Raw genomic sequence first — 22,208 nt, forward strand, 5'->3', positions numbered from 1 at the left:
TTTCTGGAGTCACAGCTGCAGTACAGGTCGACTTTTGTGCAGTTTTCAACGTGGGCTGCAGACAGACCAGCTGGGCTGGGGCCAAGTCAGGGTTCTTTCTTCAGTCTTCTCTGCTTTTGCGGCTCTTTGGTGTCCTCTCTCTTCTTAGGTGTTTAGGATTTGCTTCTCTTGTGCCAGGGACTCCACTAAATACTGAATGTATGGGCATTAGAGGAGTGCAGGGTAGTAGCCAATGGGCTACTGACCCTTGAGTTCACTACTCCCCCTATATGACCACTCGCTGTGGGACGTGGGCATAACCCTGTCCGAGAATTCCTAGGTATGCCATCACGTAAATGGTTACCTCTGAAAAATCGTGACCACCTAGCCTGAGGGTGGCACACTTATCTGAGTTGCTAATTTTCCCAACGGTCCAGGTGCCAGGTGGGCTCTGGACACCGGGGCTGGCTTCCTCTCCTGTGAGGGGAGCCAAATTTGCATTCCAAAGGCAGCGGATCCTTTCAAGCTTGCCAGCCAAAGGAGGCTAACCAGCAGGTAATTCTCTGGGGGGGGGTGTACACCCTTTTCTCAGACAGGCTTTTGTCCCTGATCTTTTGAGCGAAAATGGCCCTCACTCTAAGAGGTCAGAAACTTGTCTTGAGTGTCAGGCTGGCAGAAACCAGTCAACAAGCACACCAGAGGCAGGTAGGTTTTCAGGGGCCACCTCTAAGGTGCCCTCTGAGAACATGTTTTGATAAATCCAACATCAGTGTAGTTTTATCAAGGCGAGATGCTTGGTACCAAACATCCCGATTTTCAGTGAAGTGGTCATGTAGCTGGGGAACTAATTTTCATCAGTGTTCAGTACATGATTTAAGGTGGCTTCCCTGGCCACTAGCACTAGCAGCAATGGAACTGACCAGCAGAGTGGCACATCTGCTCATGCAGGCATGCCCTTACACGTAGTACTAAGCAGCCTGCCTAACATCTGTCAGGCCTGCTGTAGGGGTGACCTACAAATATCACATGCAGTGGTCGGGGACATGGCACACACGGATGTATGACATGTTGTTTTTCACTTTTGTCTCCACCAAGATACCCAGCCTGCAAGTACAGTCGTGGATGTGCTCGACAGAGGGAATGTTGTTGATAATGTGACTGATGACAGTGTCATGGACCACAAGGTTACTGGCAGAGAGATCAACGATGAAGTGGAGGACGAGAGGCAATGCTTCCTCAAGGACGATAGCAGCATTGCTTAAAAGGCAAATGTCAATAAGAAATGTGTAGATTTAGATGTTATACCATGATTTGCTTTGAGCTGGGAGGGCACGATTTCCACTGAAGCGGACCTGATCGCTGCAGAAATATTCATCAGTTTATCCCCGTTAGGTGGAATATCAATATGTTTCTGCTCTTGTGTCTGTCTACATGTAGAAGTAGGCAGAGTTTAAATGGTAGGTTTTGTGCCTTAGAAGGAGGCTCAGTAGCAGTTAGGTTGAAAGTTTGAAGCAAACAAACATAATTTATGCTTTCCGCTGCTTGAAGCACCCAGACAGTCCTTCTGAGCGAGAAATAGAAGACTGCCACTGGGTGAGGGGAAATTCCCAGAGAGAGAAGTCAACGTAATCATAGCCAGTCTATAAGATAGCCTGCATGCTCTCCCTAGCTGCGGAGTGAGGGTCTGAGCCTATCCGAGCGACATCAATGGATGAGTTATCATTCTAACAGGGATCGGCAGCACAGCGACAGGACATCATTCAAAGCATGCAAGTCTACATCTGATCCAAAGCTGCAGAAGTGCAATGCTAGTGTGGGGATCTGCTGAGCTCTGCACCAAAGTCTGTCCATCCCAGCACACTATCAGGGTAGGTTTTAAATTATCTTCATGTAATCCACGCTCCTTCGAAGCATCGGACAAACTTTGTCATACAGACATGTATCTGCGCATCTGTAAAGGTGGGATGTTTACAACAGCAGCAAATGCTTGTGAACTCTCGGTCGCAGAGTCTCAAACGCCAAAAGGTTTCAGTGTTTATATCAGTGAGTTCTTTTAGGCTCTAAGATTCTCTACCTTCAGGTCATTCGTGCGGTGTGTGAACGATGAGGAAACAGACGCTCCATTGGCGGGTAAAGGTCCAGCTCAGAGAGGCACATAGTAAATTGCTAAGACACTTTGGGCCTTATGTAGGTGGGGTGGCATTTACCACTTCATAAATACCGAATCATACCGATTCGGTATTTATGAAGTGGTAAATGCTATGTAGGCAATTGGTCGGTAAATATTACCGATTCGGAAAAATTCGGTAATTACCGAATCGGTATTTACCGATTCCGTAATGAGGCATACCGTCCCATTGATGGGAAGGTATGCCTCATTACCGAATCGGTAAATACCGATTCGGTAATGGGGGAGCACATGCAAGGGTGGCAGGGTGTCACATTGACACCCTGTTGCACCCCTGATTCGGCCATGTGTGCACATGTGGCACACATACATGCCCTGAGGGCATGTGTGTCTGCCACATTGCACACATCTACGGGCAAAATATTGCATTTACAGACATATTCGTCATTTACCACCAACTATTAGTTGGTGGTAAATAACGAATCCCCACACACACCACACAGTCCCCCTACATCTCATTTCTGTATTCGGAATTTACCGAATCGGTAAAATTACCGAATCGGTAATTTTACCGAATCGGTAATTTTACCGATTCGGTAAATTCCGAATACAGACATTCTCCCCCTACATCTCAAAAGCCAAAATACCGGTCGGTAACGGTATAATTACCGAAAATCGGCCGTTACCGACCGGTATTTGGCTACCTACATGAGGCCCTTTGTAACCAGTGTACTAAACATAGTACCCTCTTATTGCGGTCCATCATACACTGCAGAGAGAAAGGTGCTGCCGACCAGGACAACCAGAAATATATGCAATTTCTTTTGAGTCTGACTACAGCTAGATCGGCTTTCAAGCTCCCAGGGAGCGTCAATCTTAAGCTGGTATCTTATTTTATATGACATTGTTTATGAGCCTGCCTTTGTCATTGTATGAGTATTTAGCTATCACTATTAGTCACAACGAGAAATTGTGTGATTTACAGATTTGTTTGTTTCTCTCCCTGGTGAAGATCTTGCTGTGCCACTGGATTGTCATCTAACTGGTGCACCATTTCATCTCGTCTGCATCAAAAGAAAATCAGTAACAGTTTCTGGATTCCAAATTGTCTAGAATCACAGTTTTTCCTCGTATGGTCCGCATAGATTACCTGACTGAAGTCGCAGCCTCCAGTGCTTTCCTGCTGGCATCTTCTGAAGGAAGAGGTCTGCCGACATCCGCCGGCAGTCATCGGCAAACAGCTGCAGCACCTCCAATGAGAACCTCTGCAAAAGACAAGAGCGGCTCCGTCAATGCCAGCATGGCTACTACACTGTATACTGAATGTCAACAAACGTGAATCCCTCCACATGCTTGCACTAAAACATCTTTTAAATTCAATTCCTTTTCTTTGCAAGGTGACATTGTTATGTTGTCTACTGATTTAAGTAATAAGCAATGTCAGAACCCACACATCATGATACAATCCATTGTAGAAATGCTGTAATGGGAGCAGAGACCGCAAACACATTCTTCATTTTAAGGTGAACATATTGTTATGTTTCACCTACAGACAGTTGTTGAAGGGATTCTTGCACCAATATGAAGAGTAGGCGTGGGTCGGTGCATTTTTACTGGTGGTTGGCTTCCTTGTTGGTCTCATTTGTCTGCTGCTTGTTTGAAGGCCTTCCTATCTCTTTTTGTGCACATTCCTCACCTGCTGAACATCTTTTTTACCATCGATTTGATTGGATGACTGGTCTTCTTCCATTGCTTACATTTAGAGAACGAAATGGGAACTTACCAGTAGGAGTAGTTTTGCAGCTTGAAGAATTTTTTGGATTCACATGCTGTGCATCATTCCGCCATCTAGTGGTTGGGTCCGGAATAGTCGTTGTTTTTTTTTGGGCGTTGTCGACCACCATTTGGTGCCAGGTACGTCCCCTGTGTGACGTCAGACGGTGCCCTGAAGGTCGTTGTGCATGTCAGCCATCTTCTGATTCTTTTTTCTCTCAGTGTTTTTAGTCTATAGTCCTTTAGATGGTTCTTCAGATAATTATTATAATATATTTCTTCCCCACCTGTTTGTATTCCTTGTAGGGGAGGTTGGGTGGGTCGCATGTGAATCCAGAAATTTCTTCAAGCTGCAAAACTACTCCTACTGGTAAGTAACCATTCCGGTTTACAGCGTGAATCCTTTTCTGGATTCAAAAGCTGTACACCAGATTATTTAGCGGCATTCTCCCATCTTGGGAAGGCTGTGGTAAGAGGAATACCTTGCGAACAGGTGTTGGAAGTACTTTCTGTCCAATTTGCTCTTCCTTATTCACTTGTATGTCCACACAATAATGCTTGGTAAATGTGTGTGGTGAGGCCCATGTGGCTGCTGCACGTATAGTGTCTATGGGCACATTGGCCATAAATGCCAGTCGCTCCTTTCTTCCTCGTTAATTCATTGTTAGCGATAGAATAGCATAGTTGGATGGTTTGGAGTATCCATCGTGAGATTGTTGCCTATCTGACTGGCGTTCCTGTGTTTGCATATGCAACAAAAAACTGTTTGGTCTTACGGGTTTTTCCGTTTTTTTGTAGGGTATACAGTAGTGCTCTCCTTACATTCGGGGTATGGAGGCTTTTTCCCCCTCTTGATTGTGGGTTTTTGAAAAAACACAGGAAGGAGACTACTTTGATCTAAGTGATAATTGGATACCACTTTTGGTAGGAACTGTGGGTTTGTTTTTAAAATAACCTTGTCCTTGTGGATTTGCATGTATAGTTCCTGTATGGTTAACCCCTGTAACTCACTCACTCTTCGCAAGGATGTAATGGCAAAGAGAAAGGCTGTCTCTAAAGTGATGTGTTTGAGTTCTGTCTTATGCATGGGCTTAAAGGGTTTTGTCATAAGATGCATGAGCACTGTATTTAGACCCCACATGGGAACTGGAACTGTTGTAGGTGGAGCAATTTTTTCAGATCCTTCTAGAAATCGTTTTATGGCCGGTCTTGTGAAGAAACATTTGCATGCTTTTTCCCCTTGTGTACGCTACGATGACAGCGAGGTGTACCTTTAAGCTTGACTAGTTGATGTGACTGTCTAGGAGACGAGTTAGATATATGATCACTGTTTCTTGTGTTTTGATAGAGTTCATTTGATTGTTAGCTGTGCACCAAGTGGTGTATCGCTGCAGCATAGCATTATTTGTAGTTTGTTTTCTTGCCTCCTTTAAAATTTCCATTGTTCGTTGAGGCAGGTTGAGGTGACCAAACTCTACGTCTTCAGGTGCCAAGCCACTAAGTGTAGCGTTGTTGGTTCCGGATGAAAGATTTGGCCCTGTTGCATCGTCAACATGTCCTTGTCTGCTCTGATCTTGATTATTTGTCCCTTGGACAGTTCTAGCAGAGTTGAGTACCATGTCTGTCTCGGCCATTGTGGGGCAATGAGAATTAGGTTTGTTCCTGGTTGTCTTGCTTTTTCTAGGACTCTTTGGATTAGGGGGATTGGTGGAAAGGCGTATGCATATGTCCCTGACCAATTTAGTGACAGGGCATTCCCCTTTGACAGGTAGTGAGGAAACCTCGAGGCAAAGGACTAGCATTTCTTGTTCTGAATTGTCGCAAACAGGTCTATCACTGGTGTTCCCTAGATTTTGAAGATGTATTGTACTGTTTTGCTCTTCAATTCCCACTTGTGGGAGCAGCTGTTTTGCCTGCTCAGAATTTCTGCTGTTGTGTTGTATACTCATGGTAGGTGTATTGTCTGCAGACTGATTACTTGAGGGACTGCCAATGCCAGATCTGTTGTGCTAGCTTGCTTAGCAGAAATGATTTTGTACCTCCCTGTTTGTTGAGGTAGAACATTGTGGTGGTATTGTCCGTTTGAATCAGTACAGTCCTTTTTAGGTCTTGCCTGAGCCAGCACATGCGCTGCTCTGGCGAGGCTTTTAGTAAGTGGGCTCAGAAAATGCTACCATGGCCGGCCTAGAGCTTGCGGTTACGCGCGCGGGCTTACGAGCAGAGGCGCCATCTGGCTTTCCTCGTCATGCTCATTAAGTGCAGCGCGCGAGCGCTATCACTTTCACTTTCGCAGCCGTGCGGCCGCGTCACTTTCACGGCCGCGCGGCCAATGCTTGTTATGTAATGAATTGTAAATGTATGAAGATAACATTTTTTACATTTGTTTTTAACACAATGATTGAATTATCAGTATTTGAAGGGGCTGTAATGTTTCTCTTGTTTACAGTGATGAATGAAGAAACGTTAATATCTACTTTAAAAAATTATCTCGTTAGTTTAGCCACTCTCTCCGTATTTTCCTTCCTGGTCTCTCTTGCTAACACCCTGTAATGCTTATAAGTTACCTCTCTCATATGTTCCGCATAGCATTAGTTAGCCTACTTTTATGATGTGCGCCATTCACAAAAATGTTGATTACTAAAATTCATGGTTCAGCACCGCTCAAATAAAATACCGTACTATTTTTGAAACGTCAAAATGTCATTAAAATATTATCATAGCTTACAGAATTTTCCACCCCGTCTGAAAACAGATTAAAAAACAGGAATCGCTCAAATTGAATATATTTTTTAAGCAAATAAGCGCTTAAAAGATTAAAAACTGTCTCTTGCACAACACTAAAATAAAAATTGTTGGCAAATAAAAAGATATGATTGGAAAGAGCTCTATAATTATTCACTTTCGCATAAATAAAAATGTCGTTGCCATTTAAGTGGGAAGGCAAACTCTTGACACATCAGCGCCACTGAAGCCCCTCCAGGTGCATAGGTTCTCTGTATGGCATGACCAGCCCACTAACTTTTTTCACACATAATCAGTGCGAAACCAGGCTAGGTGTCAGTTACAATATCGGTACTTAGTTATTAGACAAACAGTCGACCATGACTCTAACTAGTCCTAAAACCCACACTGAAGCTGCGCCGCCCTCCCTCTTTCCTACCCACTCCCAGCCAACCGCCCGGAATTGCGGATGGCATCAGAAGGGCATGTTAAAAACAAGAACGGCTATCACCGCTAGACTGAAGTTCACGATCAGGTCTACGACTGACTCACCTCATGTCACTAAGCAGCAGAGACCAGCCTCCAGCAAACCGCAAGAAACCCTGACTGACAGAGAAGAGCTTAGGGTGGTGTTTGTACACCATAGAGGCACGTGCATGTCGGAATTCTGTATAGCGCAAGGTAATTGGCTGAGGTGATGCCAGTGCTCCAATCCCCACGGTATTTTACATGCTACGAGTCGTAGACAATTTCCAAAAATATATGCAGCCATTGGATTGGTTGTCACGTGACCCGTAAGTGCTGACATGCCATTTCCTAAATTAATCCGTAATGTACACGGGGAGTTAATTCACTAGTGGTTGTAGTTTTCAAAGTTTTATTGTCTGCTGTTTGTTTCGCTTTCAAGCATGAGAAGCGTATTCTGAGCCTCTGGTCCTGACATTGAATTCACCGGTCAGTCCGCGTAAGTAACGGACACATGGTCTCCTTATCCTGTGGGCTTAGTTTCCTTTTTCTGCTTTTTTTCCAGTTTTATATAGCGTGATCTCGACCCTAAGGTATTGGGGTGCTTTACTTGACCACCAGTTAAGTTAGACAAGGACATACTTATAGTTTCAGAGTTAAAACAACAACTTAGGTTGTTTTAGTACGCCACGAAGACAGTGGACTAAGTTTGCGCTCCGCCTAACGAGAAACAATCAGTGTATTCATTAGTTCAACAAGAGCACATTTTTGTTATTTAGCTTTCGTATTTGAGCAGCCAGACAATTTTATCAAAGTCTATTGTATTTCTTTGACTTTTAAACTGGACACCAGAATTGCCTATTGTGGTTAGTGCCGGATTCACAAGCCTTTGAATTAGTGAGAGGAAAAGTTCTTAGCAAAAAGTTGCAGTTGATAAGATGACAATTTAAGAGCAAGTTATCATTTCATGCCAGTAACTCGGGTTTAATTATCTGATATATTCTGGGGTCCAGGGAGAGGTACTTGAAAAAAAATCTAAACGTTTAAAGGCAATATTTAAAAATAAGTAGGTTATCATTGTAGCACTTGCATAGTGCCAGATGCCGCTAGCATGGCCCGGAAGTGTCGTCATAGGCTAACCGGTTGAGACGCATCACAGCTATTTGTGTGGAGGGAAGAGTATATGTTCTAGTGTGAAGGATTGGTTGTCTTGAGTGAGGGCCAAAGGAATGCTCCATTCATCTGGCTGCAGACTTTTAATTGCACATATGCATGTCAGTGAGGCAGAAGGGTGAGAGGTATATATACCAATTGACATTTCACTCGAATAAGGCGCTCTAATTTAAAAAACCCAAACTTGTATTGTAATACAATCTAAAAAGTTGTCCATTTATTCTGCAGTTGAGCTAGTAATAGTGGCGTAGATCAACACAACCAGGTTTTAAAAGGCGAAATCCTCATGGACAGCGAGCTTACGTACACGACCTAAAATACTTTATAACAGGGCATGTAAGAAGGCTATGACAAGACCGGCGCAGGCTGCATCCTAGCGCTTTAAATTATTTTTCAGTTCCAGCCATGCTGCTATACAATATGACTAAGATATATTAGCAAAGTTCAAACCTCTTGTAAGTGAGCTCTATTGTCTTTGCCGATGCTTGTTCTTACAGCAATTAGACTTGGATGATGCCTTTTAGGTCGAGCCTGGGCAGCGCATGCGCTGCTCTTGTGGTAAATATTTCATTACCGGTACTATTTTTTATGCGGTAAAGTCTAGTAAGAATAACTCAGTAAATATAAGAGGCAGAATCCGTGGTATTAGAGGTTCTAAAAGGCTTTATTCCTCTACAAAGGAATTACAGTTCGAACTGTAGGCTTCAAATTCCATCACCACGAAGGTTCAGGAAGGGAAGGCAATACATTATTGACAAGTAATGATATTTATATGAAAAGTATTACATTAAGACAGATGCAAGAGGCGTAACAACTGATAGTACAGATAATGATACACATACGTAATGAAAAAAGGCGTAAACATAGGCGTAACTAAAAACGTCATTGAACAGGATGTCACAAGTGGGTGGATCCATAAGAGAATCCTGCAATGTCAGCAGAAATATTTGGCAGAGATGCGCGCGCAGCCGCATGACGTGTGATTGACGTGCAACTAGAGGGTGAAGGAGACTTGACATTTAGCTCTACATGTGGAGACAGAAGTCTGAGGGGTCATGTCAACCTAATCCCAAATCATATCTAATATCTTATGTTTAAAGAACTGTATTATCCAAAAGGAAAGGTCTCTCGGACGGAATCTATTCTATACTGACTGTTAGTGCGTGTACAAGCGTCTAAGTATCTACATGAGATGCGAGGGGGCAGGAATCTTCCATGGTAACAGGGGCTATGAATTACTTGCATGAGGACAGTGAGGCCTGGCCCTTTGCACGGTAGCTGGAAGAATGTTTACCTAAACTACTAGACAGGAATGCATCGGATGAGGAGCGGAGCAGATAATCTTGAAGGTGAAATACAGTTTTTGGCAGGCAACAGGCTGGATCAGGCACCGTTAGCCGCGCAGGGAGTAGGACAAAGTTCATGGATACAGATGCAGGCTCGGACTGGAGCTTTCAGAGGCAGAAGGCAGGAAAAGGCTTGATGGCAGAATTCAGGGCCTACTCGCCTGAATCTGTAAAATGTGGAAAGTGAACCACAAAGTCGGTGGCCTTTCATACTTAGGAATGGAATATCAGACCCATTCATGGCGAATCTGAAAGAGGACATGTTGACGGTGGACGCACATGTATTTGCGTCTTCATAACTGGAACTGGAGGGAACATACATGTACTTATAGCATGCACATGGAGCCGTTGGGGTCTACGATAGGGGACATAACTGATCACAAAATTCATATTTCCTCATTCCCTCCTTGTCCCCTACGGACCCTCAGGAGATATCGATCTTCATCAATCCATCGATCTGTTCATATAGCATCATTTGTTCTTCTTTCTTCTTCCGGGATCTTGAACGAAAACTTGGATGCGGGATACACGATGTGGCACACAGACCACAAATCGCTGGCCCACATTGTAGACATAAGCAGCAACTGAATAGTATGAGAAAGCCAATACCTAGGAAGGATAGGATCCTCCATCCCCAGGCTGACAACACGCTCCAGAACCAACCGGACCAAGTCCAGGTGCCTGGACTCTGGTGTATCTGGCTTATAATCTTATGAAGGCGAGTTATGGCTTTATATACTGACGGCGAGTTTTCTGGTATGAAAACACAGCAACTTGATCCGATGACCCTACAAGCTCCGCCCCTATCGGCCAGGATGACGTCAAGGACAAGACGATTTTGAAGCACAACAATCCGCATAGCAGACTGCTCTTCTGTTAAATTGCCTAAGGCGGAAGTAGTCTCGTTCACTACTGCTTCAAGGGTTCTAGTTAATCTACGTATCAGCTTACTATTAGTGACTGTACCTATATAGGGAAAGAAACCTTTATTGAAATCTGTGTATTGCTCCCATGCCGTTTCAGTGTAATCGACAATCGGGAGATCTCTCTGCTGTCTATTGTGTACTAAATGGGTATTTCTGTGATAGTCAGGAGGGGCTAGGAAGACAGGTGGCAGAAGGAATGCTATGTAACAGGTACCATCCCAATCTAGAGGTAGACGTATATATGCGGTCTGGCCACATATGAAGTAGGAATGACGGGAAGCTCTAAATGTAGACTTGCCTTGATCACTGAATTTTATTACAGTGGTGCATTTACTATGGCCCATGTGTATGGAACCATTCTTTCTTACACATAATTCCCCTTTAACTGGGAATACTGACATAGCGGGCAAGATTGGCGTAGCTTCGGATTCAACATTCAGAATCAGGAGGTTAAGTGTAAAATTACCTAATCCATATACTTCATTTTCTAGATCAGTTCCTGTTCTTTTGGGAAGTCCCTCCTTGTTAGGGTAGCAGACTTTAAGCAAAACTAGGTTCAGGTTTCCCCATACCCAGTTGTCTTGATAAACTACTGAATTTGAATCTAGGGAATTAATCAAACTAAACCATGCTCCACAGGAGCCATTGTGTGTGAACGGATACGGAAAGAGGGGCAAAACTCCCTTATAGTTCTGATAGGGAGGGAGTCGGCCACATATCCAACAATTTGTAGCATTGCTGGTCTGATGGGAGTGATGTAACATACTAATAAAAGTGTTGTTGCGCAGCGCAAATCTATAGGACAACTCATGCGGAGGTAATTCGCTAAAAGAATGTTCAGCAGTAACATTGTAAGCACGCTTAGAAATAGGGTAATACATATGTAACAATACACTAGAAATGATGATCAGAAGACTTAGAAAAAACAAAATTAATAATGTAACTGTGCAGTGACTACGAAGCGATTTACAGTACGCATGTTTTTTAAGCTTTATCTGTCTATTTCTCTCTCTATTTCGGTCTAGAGGATACATGTCAGAGACAAATTCAACCGATTCACCTTGGAGAGGACTTAAACAATCAAATTGTCCGACTTGCTAGACCTTAGTTTCAGTTTATAGAGTTCGTTTTTTGTTGGTTCAACCAAGGGGAGCTTTGAGTCTGTCTGTGAGGGAATGCAGGGCTGAGTGTTCACATCGGACGGTAGTCCATAAAATTTCTTGATATGACTCGAGTGCAACCACCCTTTACGTCCCTCAACCTTCACGGCTGTCCTTGTTGTCAGCAAGACGAGTTTGGGCGACTTCCACCTGGGCTCCAGCTGGGTCTTTCGGTCGAAGTTCCTCACAAGAACCAGATCACCTGGAACCACGTCATGGGGCTTCACCTCAGTGTTATCGGGAAAAGCTGCAGCTACCTGTGAACGACAAGATTGTAGTGCAGACATCAAGGAAGCCAGGTAATCTGTCAGCATATTACAGTCAACATCAGTGATTTTGCGAGGTATAGGCGTCCCCCACATATTTGGTGGTCTACCGAAGATCACCTCGTACGGGGATAGCCCTGTTCGAGAATGTGCTACCATTCTCATGTAAAAGAGCGCAACTGGTAAGGCTACTATCCAGTCGACACCTTTTTCTCTACATATTTTGGACAATCTAATTTTCAGAGTTTGATTATGGCGTTCCACGAGACCTGCTGCCTCGGGATGTCGGACACAGTGGAATTTCCATTGGTAACCTAACAGAAGTGAAACGTGTTTCATTAGTTCGGATGAGAATGGCTGGCCGTTATCTGAGTATACAACACGTGGTAAACCGAATCGTGGGAAGAATTCTCGAACTAGCTGTTTGGCAGTAGTCGGGGCAGTGTAATCTGAAACCGGGTAGGCTTCTGTCCAACGGGAAAGAGCACAGACAACTACGAGAACATATTTGAATCCTCGACATCGTTCCATCTGGATATAATAAGGACTTCAAAAGCATGATCGGGAGGTTGAAATCCACCCTGCTCTACGGGGATGCTTTTACCTGGATTAAACTGACAACATATCATACAGGTACGTACTTTCTGTTTGGCTGCTGCTCGCAAGTGTTTGTTGAACCAAATGTGTTGAATGCTGTCTAGCATAGCTTTTTCTCCTAGGTGCGCTGGACTATGTATTGTGTTAATGATGACTTGAACCATGGAGTCGGGAAGAAACCATATAGATTTTTCCTTCGTCATCCATCCTTGATCCGTTTGGATCCCTCCTAATTCAGTCCACTTCTTTATTTCTTCTGGTGTAGCATGTGTCTGTATGTCAATTACATCAAGGGCGGGATCCTTAACTGTCATGCAATGTGTTGGTGTCTGAACTATTGTCTTTGTCGTGTCAGTTGTATGAGTCTGATTCTGAGCAGTCTGTTTAGCTGTTCTGTCAGCTAGGTCATTACCCTGAGAAATGATGTCGGTAACTTTTGTATGAGCTTTGCATTTCATAATCGATATTGCAGTAGGTAGGTGAATCGCGTCTAATAGGGCTTGAATGAGGGGTCCGTGTTGGATGTGGGCACCGTGAGAAGTTAAATAACCTCTCTCTCGCCACAGTACGCCGAAGTCATGGACCACTCCGAATGCATAACGTGAATCTGTGTATATGTTGACTTTCTTATTTTTGGCTTGAATACAGGCTTGTGTCAGAGCGATGAGCTCTGCTGCTTGAGCTGACAAAGTGTTAATACAATTTGTTTCAATGACTTCAGTGTCTGTTGTGACTGCGTAAGCGGCCACTAACTCTCCTGTACTTGTTCTCATACATGAACCATCTACATACAATGTCAGGTCTGGATCTGATAAAGGGATGTCCGTCAAGTCTTGTCTGGGTTTCGTCGTGATAGTAACAACTTCAATACAATCATGTGCTAATGGATCTGTTCCGTTTACTGGCAAAAGTGTGGCAGGATTTAATGTATTACAACGTCTGATTTCTATGTGTGGCTGAAACAATGTTAATTCATAACCTGTGAGTCTTGCTATAGTCAAGTGTTGTGTTTGTGTGCGGTTCAAGAGAACCTCTACTGCGTGTGGTACTTGTACTGTCAATTGATGTCCTAACACTATGGCATCGCTTTGTCTGATTGCTAAAGCTGTTGCTGCCACCGATTTCAGGCACGCAGGAAGAGCCTGAGCTACTGGATCTAATGTACTAGAGAAATAAGCACATGGTTTGTGTGATCCTGCTTGTTCCTGAGTGAGTACTGACAAGGCAGTACCTTCGCGTTCTGTAACAAAGAGTGTAAACTGTTTACTGTAACATGGTGTTGCTAAAACAGGTGCTTGGCATAAAGCTTTCTTTAAGCTTTCAAAGGCGTGTGTGTGTTCTTGAGTCCAAGGGAGGACAGTCGATGTGGCTGCCTCCTGTGTTGTCAACTGGATGAGTGGTTTTGCTAGAAATGCATATTGAGGGATCCACTGCCTACAGTATGAAGTGAGACCTATAAAAGCCCGCACCTCCTTTTGTTTCTTGGGTGGTGACATGTTAGCAATTAACTGGATGCGGTCGGGTGTAAGCTGTCTTCCCTCCTTGGACAGCGAGTGCCCAAGGTAAACAACTTGTTGGACACAGAATTGCAGCTTAGAAGGGGACACCTTGTGCCCCTTGTCGGCCAGAAATCTTAAAACCGTCAGTGACGCTTTTTCACATTCAGGTTCGCTTCGGGCGGTGATCAGCAGATCATCGACATATTGAAGCAAGGCAGTGTTAACTGGCATGTGGATACTGTCAAGTTCTCGTTTCAGTGCTTGGCTATAGATGCTGGGACTTTCTGTGAATCCTTGAGGAGCGCGTGTGAATTTAAAACTTCGTCCATTTAAACTGAATCCGAACAAATATTGACTTTCCGGATCTATTGGGACGCTAAAGAAAGCATTCTTGAGATCAATTACAGTAAAGAACGTTGCTTCTGAGTCAATAGCTGTTAGTAATGAAGAGATATCTGGAACCACAGGGTATTGTGGTACAATACATTTATTTAATTCGCGCAGATCAATAACTAATCGATATACTGGTGGTGCTTTTGGATCCGTTCTCTTAAGAATCGGAATTATCGGGGAATTACATACATTGGAGTCGGTTTCTACAACCACTCCTTGTGCAATGAGCTCGTCAATGATTTGCAGCAAAGCCACAACAGCATCTGGTGGTAACTTGTATTGTCGCATTCGTGGTAGTACGACTCCTGTTTTTAGTGTGACTCGATATGGTGTAATGTTCATGCAACCAACATCAGTGGGGCCTTGTGCCCATAGATGTGTAGGTAAATTCTGCAGCCGGTGATCCATGTCTCTGGACACGTAGTGACCTTTGAAATCACGTAAAAATAATCGTACTCCTTCCGGAGAACAACATATTATAGCTCCTAGAGCTTTCAATGTTTTTATACCTAACAAGTTTTCTGGACATGATTTAGTAAGCAATAAATCTGTAGTACGTGTCAATGGACCAACCGTAAGTGGAAGCGGTTGCGTTACTTCATTAATGATAGGCTTTCCTGAGAATCCAAGGGAAATATTCTGTGAGCCTGAGAGGGGTGCCCCTGGAACTTCACTGCGTCGTATAGTTGTTCTGCTTGCCCCTGTATCAAGTAAAAACTTTCTGTCTTCCCCTAATAGTTCACTATGTACATAAGGTCCCTCTTGATCTACAGGAACCTCAATAAGGGGTAAACCAACTTCCCTCTCTAGGCTATTTCATGTGTATCGCTGATAATCGGGATAGTCATTTTGTGCATACTGGTACATCTGTTGTGTCGTTGCTTGTGTTGCAGCAATAGGCTGCGCTTGTGGTGGTGCTACGGTCTGTTGTGGAGCTGCCTGTTGCGGAGCTAGTTGTTGCGGAGCTGGCCTAGATTGTGCATGCTGAGGGATCTGTTGTTGATTCTGATCCTGTCTAGATGGACGTGGTCTTTCCTGGGTTCTACCCGTGGCGATATTATGTTTCAGAACTGGACAATCGTGTATATAATGACCTTGTTGTTTACAATAGTTGCATGTCCCTTTCGTCGGACCTGCGGAATCACCCTTTTTATGACCATCAGCTGGAACTGACTGAGCCACAAGCATTTTCATTTTCGTATCTTTCATACGCCTTTGTTCATGTTCTTGTTCTTCTCTAATTCTATTGTGGTGATATTGTAACATCTGTAACATCTGTGACGGGGTGTTACCTTGCCAGGTACTCTCAAATTTCAATACTCTATTCTTAACTTGTGGTAGGGAATTTTCAACTAATTTTGTCACAAACAGATGTGGATATGACTCGCTACTTGCCTTTATGCCACTATTTATACCAAAACATTTTTCAAATCGGGAATAAAAATCACTAGTGTCTTCATCTTGCTTTTGTTTACAGGCTGAGATTGCACCCCAGTCTTCCTTTTTCGTAGTTAATAAACGTGGCAGTACCTGCACTAGTAATCCTGGTAGTGCTGTAGTCTTTTCCCCAAGCCCTGATCCTGCAGCTCGGGCCTTTTCTTCGTTTTCTAATGCTGTCCAATCTATCTTTTGGTCTCCCACCTCCCATTCTTTTTCTTTGAGTTTCTCGTAAACACCGGCAGGCATTAATACTTTTAATATTTTCATAATGTCGGGGTAGGTATACTCTCCCATGAGTAACATGTCTTTTATCTCACGGTGGAAACCTGCTGGATCCTTGTCATGGCTGGGTACTACTTTCTTCATTTCTAATAATTCAATTTTAGTTATAGGCGTGTACACAAACACGCGTGTAAAGTTATTATCTTCACCTCTTATTGGGTGTACTTCGCGTAACGGATTCTGTCTATCTATGTGATACATTTTTCTTCCCATAGTGGGAATTGGAACGTGTTCTGGGCATACGAAAATTATATACTGATTTCGAAATTCTAGAATTTCTTTAATTAAATCAGTACCTGACCCTCTCCATTTATTCGTGAGTAATTCGGTCAATATGTCAGGTAAGGGTCCAGGATCGGAGTGTTGGCTTTTATATAATATAAGGAGGTGTTGAATCATGTATATACTAGCTAAACGTTGTTCGTCTGGGGCAAGATTCAGAAACGTGTGTGCTAGTGCATCATCACTGTATTTGCTGGGACTGTCAGCCCATTGTACTGCTGACCTGGCTAATTCTTGTTCGTCCATAGAATCGAGCATATGATACCCCCTTCGTTCTCGGAGTAATTTTTCAGCAGCTTGGAATAAGTGTTCAGGAGACCTTACATTTATTATAGGGGTCTGGGAATTTCTGTTACATTCTGGGCGTATCGGACGTATCGGATCATTAAAGCCTCTAGTATTATTATGGGGTCTTCCTCTACCTACGTAAGCTATCGTTTCTAATTGTTCTGATTCTTGCTCCTCCTCTCCCTCTGATTCAATTCTGTCTGCTTCTCGTCTTTCTTTATGTATTCGTTCTACTTCCTTGCGGATCTTTCGATACATGGCGATTATACACGCCTGTCTATCATGTTTCTCGTCTGATATGTTCTGACCCCATTTGGCAAGTTTTTGCATGGTATCATGATCTGCCTCAGGCCTGTCTTGGTTCCTGATCACGCAGTTTATGAAAAAACGTAGTAGTTGTCTTTGTACATCCACTTTCTGGTATTCTATAGCTTCGTTAATACTTTCTGGGCCTCGCCCTGTTTGGACAAAGTGATATATATTGTCTAGGTGTTCAACCATTCCTGGTATCGTCATTAAATACAATGTAGCTCGTCGTATACGTAGTGATGATAGTAGCAATCTGTCCTGTTTACCTGGCACTGGATCGTATCTACAATCCACAAGATGTTCTTTAAACATGTCGGATGTCGCTAGTTGGGGTGTACGTTGGAGTGCTAAATCTCTAAGGGTCTGTTTATTTCGCGGCGGTGTGGCAAACATGTCTGTCGTACCTCCTGTAGCACCATCTGAGGTGCTGGGCAAGAAAGGATTTGTTGGATGTAAAATAGAAATTGTAGATGCGGGAAAAACGGTAGAAACGGACGGACCTGTGGGAATGGGCGTAGGAGTTTGTTGTTGCGGGGATACAGACGGATGATCTTGACGTTGAACACCATCGTCATGCGGTGTGTGTGGTGTGGCATTAGCATACTCGGGAGCTACGTCATCTAAATAGGAGGAAAGGAAAACATCTTTTGCTGTTTTAGGATGCGTTTTGGGATGTGCTTTTGTCGGGAGCAATGGAGGTGGCAAGTCTTTTGGTATTTCCGGGGTAGCCTTAGGTAACCCTTCGGCCAGAAGAGGATACATACCATTCATAAGGGTATTTCTTTGTCTATCTACTTGTTCTGTTTTTACTCGGGTACCTTCCTCGATTAATACATTTTCTCGGGTTTTATTCGAATTCTCCTTACCTTTCTCTTCCTGTCTGAGCGCTTTTTCTGTACGTCTATATGATTCTTTACGCCATAATTCAATGGCATCTTTCTGTGACTGTCTGGCTTTCTTTTTCCATAATTCTTCTTCTACTCTCATGATGCAATCTGCATCCCAGGTCCCCGCTGCGGGCCATCTCTGACTCTCTGGCAAATCCTTGGTGTAGTCCACCCATAAATCAAGAAATAATACGGCATCTAGGCCATGCTTATGATACATAAAGTATCCTGGAGTGTCCCTAGGTGGAATGGGAACAGCTTCTTCGAGTACCCCTTTTCTGGTTTTGATCTGTCTTAATTTCGAAAAGAGCGGCATTTTTAGACCTTATTACTTGAACACACTTAATACAATAAACACAATAATAAACAATCATTCACACCACAATATGTAGAACGTATTTAAAACACTGAACATTTAACAGTTAACGAACGATGATAACTAATAAGAAACTAGTTACTGACATAATACTAACACTAGATAATACTGAATTATATGCAAGACATACTAGATATACTGCTAAACAGTACAGATACACTGCTGAAACAGTGCAGACCGGATTTGTGTACCCAAACCCGTCTTGACCGGCACAACCTATGTGCACGTCTAAATGCCTCCCCGGCAATGGTACTCACCGGGTAGCGCGGAACGGAAGGCCTCGGAACTGAACTGAAACTGGACCGCACTGGACTCGACTGGACTCGGAACTTCGGAACCTGGTGGGCCTCTGTATACCTCGGATCTTGCTCTCTCAGCTAGGCTCTGGTCGGGATACTTCGCACTTCTCACCGCCTCGTCTGGGTGTTGATCGCAGCCTCAGTCACCCCCGCTTGGCCGGAGGGAGATACAGGAAATCCTGCAGGTACGCGTTTTTGTCCGTTCAGCTGTGGCAGGAGACCGGGCCTGCAACGCACCTCCGGCGCGTGAGATGAGAAAGTGTCCCTATTCGGGCGCCAATTTATGTGGTAAATATTTCATTACCGGTACTATTTTTTATGCGGTAAAGTCTAGTAAGAATAACTCAGTAAATATAAGAGGCAGAATCCGTGGTATTAGAGGTTCTAAAAGGCTTTATTCCTCTACAAAGGAATTACAGTTCGAACTGTAGGCTTCAAATTCCATCACCACGAAGGTTCAGGAAGGGAAGGCAATACATTATTGACAAGTAATGATATTTATATGAAAAGTATTACATTAAGACAGATGCAAGAGGCGTAACAACTGATAGTACAGATAATGATACACATACGTAATGAAAAAAGGCGTAAACATAGGCGTAACTAAAAACGTCATTGAACATGATGTCACAAGTGGGTGGATCCATAAGAGAATCCTGCAATGTCAGCAGAAATATTTGGCAGAGATGCGCGCGCAGCCGCATGACGTGTGATTGACGTGCAACTAGAGGGTGAAGGGGACTTGACATTTAGCTCTACATGTGGAGACAGAAGTCTGAGGGGTCATGTCAACCTAATCCCAAATCATATCTAATATCTTATGTTTAAAGAACTGTATTATCCAAAAGGAAAGGTCTCTCGGACGGAATCTATTCTATACTGACTGTTAGTGCGTGTACAAGCGTCTAAGTATCTACATGAGATGCGAGGGGGCAGGAATCTTCCATGGTAACAGGGGCTATGAATTACTTGCATGAGGACAGTGAGGCCTGGCCCTTTGCACGGTAGCTGGAAGAATGTTTACCTAAACTACTAGACAGGAATGCATCGGATGAGGAGCGGAGCAGATAATCTTGAAGGTGAAATACAGTTTTTGGCAGGCAACAGGCTGGATCAGGCACCGTTAGCCGCGCAGGGAGTAGGACAAAGTTCATGGATACAGATGCAGGCTCGGACTGGAGCTTTCAGAGGCAGAAGGCAGGAAAAGGCTTGATGGCAGAATTCAGGGCCTACTCGCCTGAATCTGTAAAATGTGGAAAGTGAACCACATAAAGTCGGTGGCCTTTCATACTTAGGAATGGAATACCAGACCCATTCATGGCGAATCTGAAAGAGGACATGTTGACGGTGGACGCACATGTATTTGCGTCTTCATAACTGGAACTGGAGGGAACATACATGTACTTATAGCATGCACATGGAGCCGTTGGGGTCTACGATAGGGGACATAACTGATCACAAAATTCATATTTCCTCACTCTGCTCTGCAAGGCATGCTGTATTAAGGTATGGACGTGAAGCTTTGTCCACTCTCCGCCCAGTTTTTTCGTTGGCTTGGGTCATTGTCCATTGTAAACTGTGGCTTTCCATTAGTCCATAGGCTTAGCAGTCCCTCCTTAGTAACTCCTTGTCTCTTTTTAGGTCTCGCCTGAGCGCTAGCGCATGCGCTAGCTCAGGCGAGACCTTTAGTAAGCGGGTTTTCAAAGTGCAACCAGAGAGGCTTTTGCTGGCCTAAAGCCTGCGTGCATGTGAACGTGCACAGGCCATCTGGCTTTCCTCTCGCTTGCTCTCCAGGCCAGCGCATGACCTTCCCCCACCACAGAGCGCGTCTCGCGGTGCAGGTCTGTAATCCAACACTGCACGCACACAACTCCCGGGTGCTTTTCGCTCTTTAGGTCAAATGACGGACGCTCTATGACACAGCTCTGTCTCTTTTCCAAGACTTTGATGATTTTTCCATCTCTACTTTGAAAATTGACCAAATTTGGCTGAATAAATTGCCTTCTCAGATTGGCGCGTATTTTATCGCGGGAGATTATTTCTCCAAATAGACACAAGAGGGCCCTATTGTTCTTTAAGTCATTGAGTCGGTGTAAATTAGTAGCATGAGTGTTGGGAGCTTCTCGTTTTCAGCCTGACATCATGCCCCTGCTTGTTATTTCTTTCGAATTAGCGACGTTTTTCTCAGGATTTGCAAAGCAATCTTTCAATGCCTCGGCTCATGCTTTCGCTCTTTAGGTCAAAGGATGCTCCGTGACACAGCTCTTCCTCTTTTCCAAGACTTTGATGATTTTTCCATCTCTACTTGCCCTCTCATGTCTTTGTTCTGCCCCCTCATTTATCTCCTTCTGTTCCCTTGCACTTACTGCCCTCCTGTCTGTTCCCGTGTCTACCTCGCTTTTTCTCTCTCTTCACCCTCTCGCTTCTCTCTCTGTCCCTCCTTTGTCTCCCTCTACTTACTTATCTCTTCCTCTTCCCTCACATTTCTTTCTCTGTGACTCAGTTCTCACCCTCTCGCACTCCTCTTTATTTCAGTTGCGCCCTTTTGCCCATTCGGTTCCCTTTTCCATCCACTTCTCTTTTTCTCCCTCTCGCTTCCCCTCTCTCCCTCAGCCCCTTCTCCCCCAGCAGCACTCGTTTTACTCCCCCTGCCCTCCTCCTTCATTATTTCACTCCCTCCATTCACAGCATGAAAAGTTCAATGGGGTGATCTCAGACCTTCCATGGACGTTACTTCACAAACATTTCTGGCGAAGTGGAAGTGATATGGTACTCTGTTTTCAGTTACATCAGAGGGTTGACCCCTTGACCCGGCCTGAGGTCGCCATGAACTTGTGTTGCTGCCGGGCTCTACCGGGAAGGCCATGGGTTTGAAACTGCAGATGTTAAACGCGGCTCCTAGGGTCTTGTTTAATATTCCTGTCATCCCCGAGCCCAGGACCCGCAAGGGTAGGGCAGTGCCAGCCTGCCAGGGCTACTGACACACAAGCCAGGGGTAGCAGATCCTCCTGGCTACCTCTGTTTGAAGTACTCGCGCCCTGCCCCTCCTTTGTTTTTTAATCAATGCCAGTTGCAGTAACTTGACAGCGTGAGGAGAGAGACTGGTCGGGGTGCCCGGAGGCAGCCGAACAGTGAAAGATTTGGCATCCTCGGTGCCCGCGTTGATGCCAGCTTGAAACTTCTAGGCAACTGACATTTTTTTCGTGGAAGTGGAATTTCTCCTGCTGTTCGCTTGCCCGCAGCAGCCATTCTGTTTTTTCTGACTTAATGAAATCTCGCATTTGTGTCGCTTGAAAACGGGGTCTTAAAGCAGCAGCAAGTCTGTAAACAGCAGCACCTGGCCTTCAATCGCTCCATGACATTAACAATTATTTTTGTTGCCTACTTTTTCCCTCCTTTCAGTCCCCATTTGTTTCTTCTTGACTACCTTCATGCGTCACACGCACGTAGACGCCAGCGCGCCCTAATGTAAACCCGCACTGGGACCTATTCAGCAGTTCGTGTTGCCCGGCCAGGTTTGCTTAGGCACAGCAGTAGCCCAGGCTGCCCTCCCCTCCCATATGCCCACCATCCAAGCCAAGCCAAGCCAAGCCTCGTCACCTGCTGAACACCAGGCTGA

The 22,208-nt window shown here is 44.3% G+C and overlaps 1 protein-coding gene across 2 annotated transcripts in view; it reads right to left on the minus strand.

Moving 5' to 3' along the window:
* Window positions 1–22,208, minus strand: part of CCDC142 (coiled-coil domain containing 142) — a 261,614-nt gene that overhangs the window by 101,073 nt on the left and 138,333 nt on the right. For both annotated transcript variants that reach the window (XM_085642907.1, XM_085642908.1), the window contains one exon: window positions 3,258–3,372. In XM_085642907.1, the coding sequence (XP_085499033.1) occupies window positions 3,258–3,372 (115 nt within the window). The remainder of the gene's footprint in view (window positions 1–3,257; window positions 3,373–22,208) is intronic.

Source organism: Triturus cristatus, chromosome 2_2, assembly GCF_964204655.1.
Source record: "Triturus cristatus chromosome 2_2, aTriCri1.1, whole genome shotgun sequence".
NCBI lineage: Eukaryota > Metazoa > Chordata > Amphibia > Caudata > Salamandridae > Triturus > Triturus cristatus.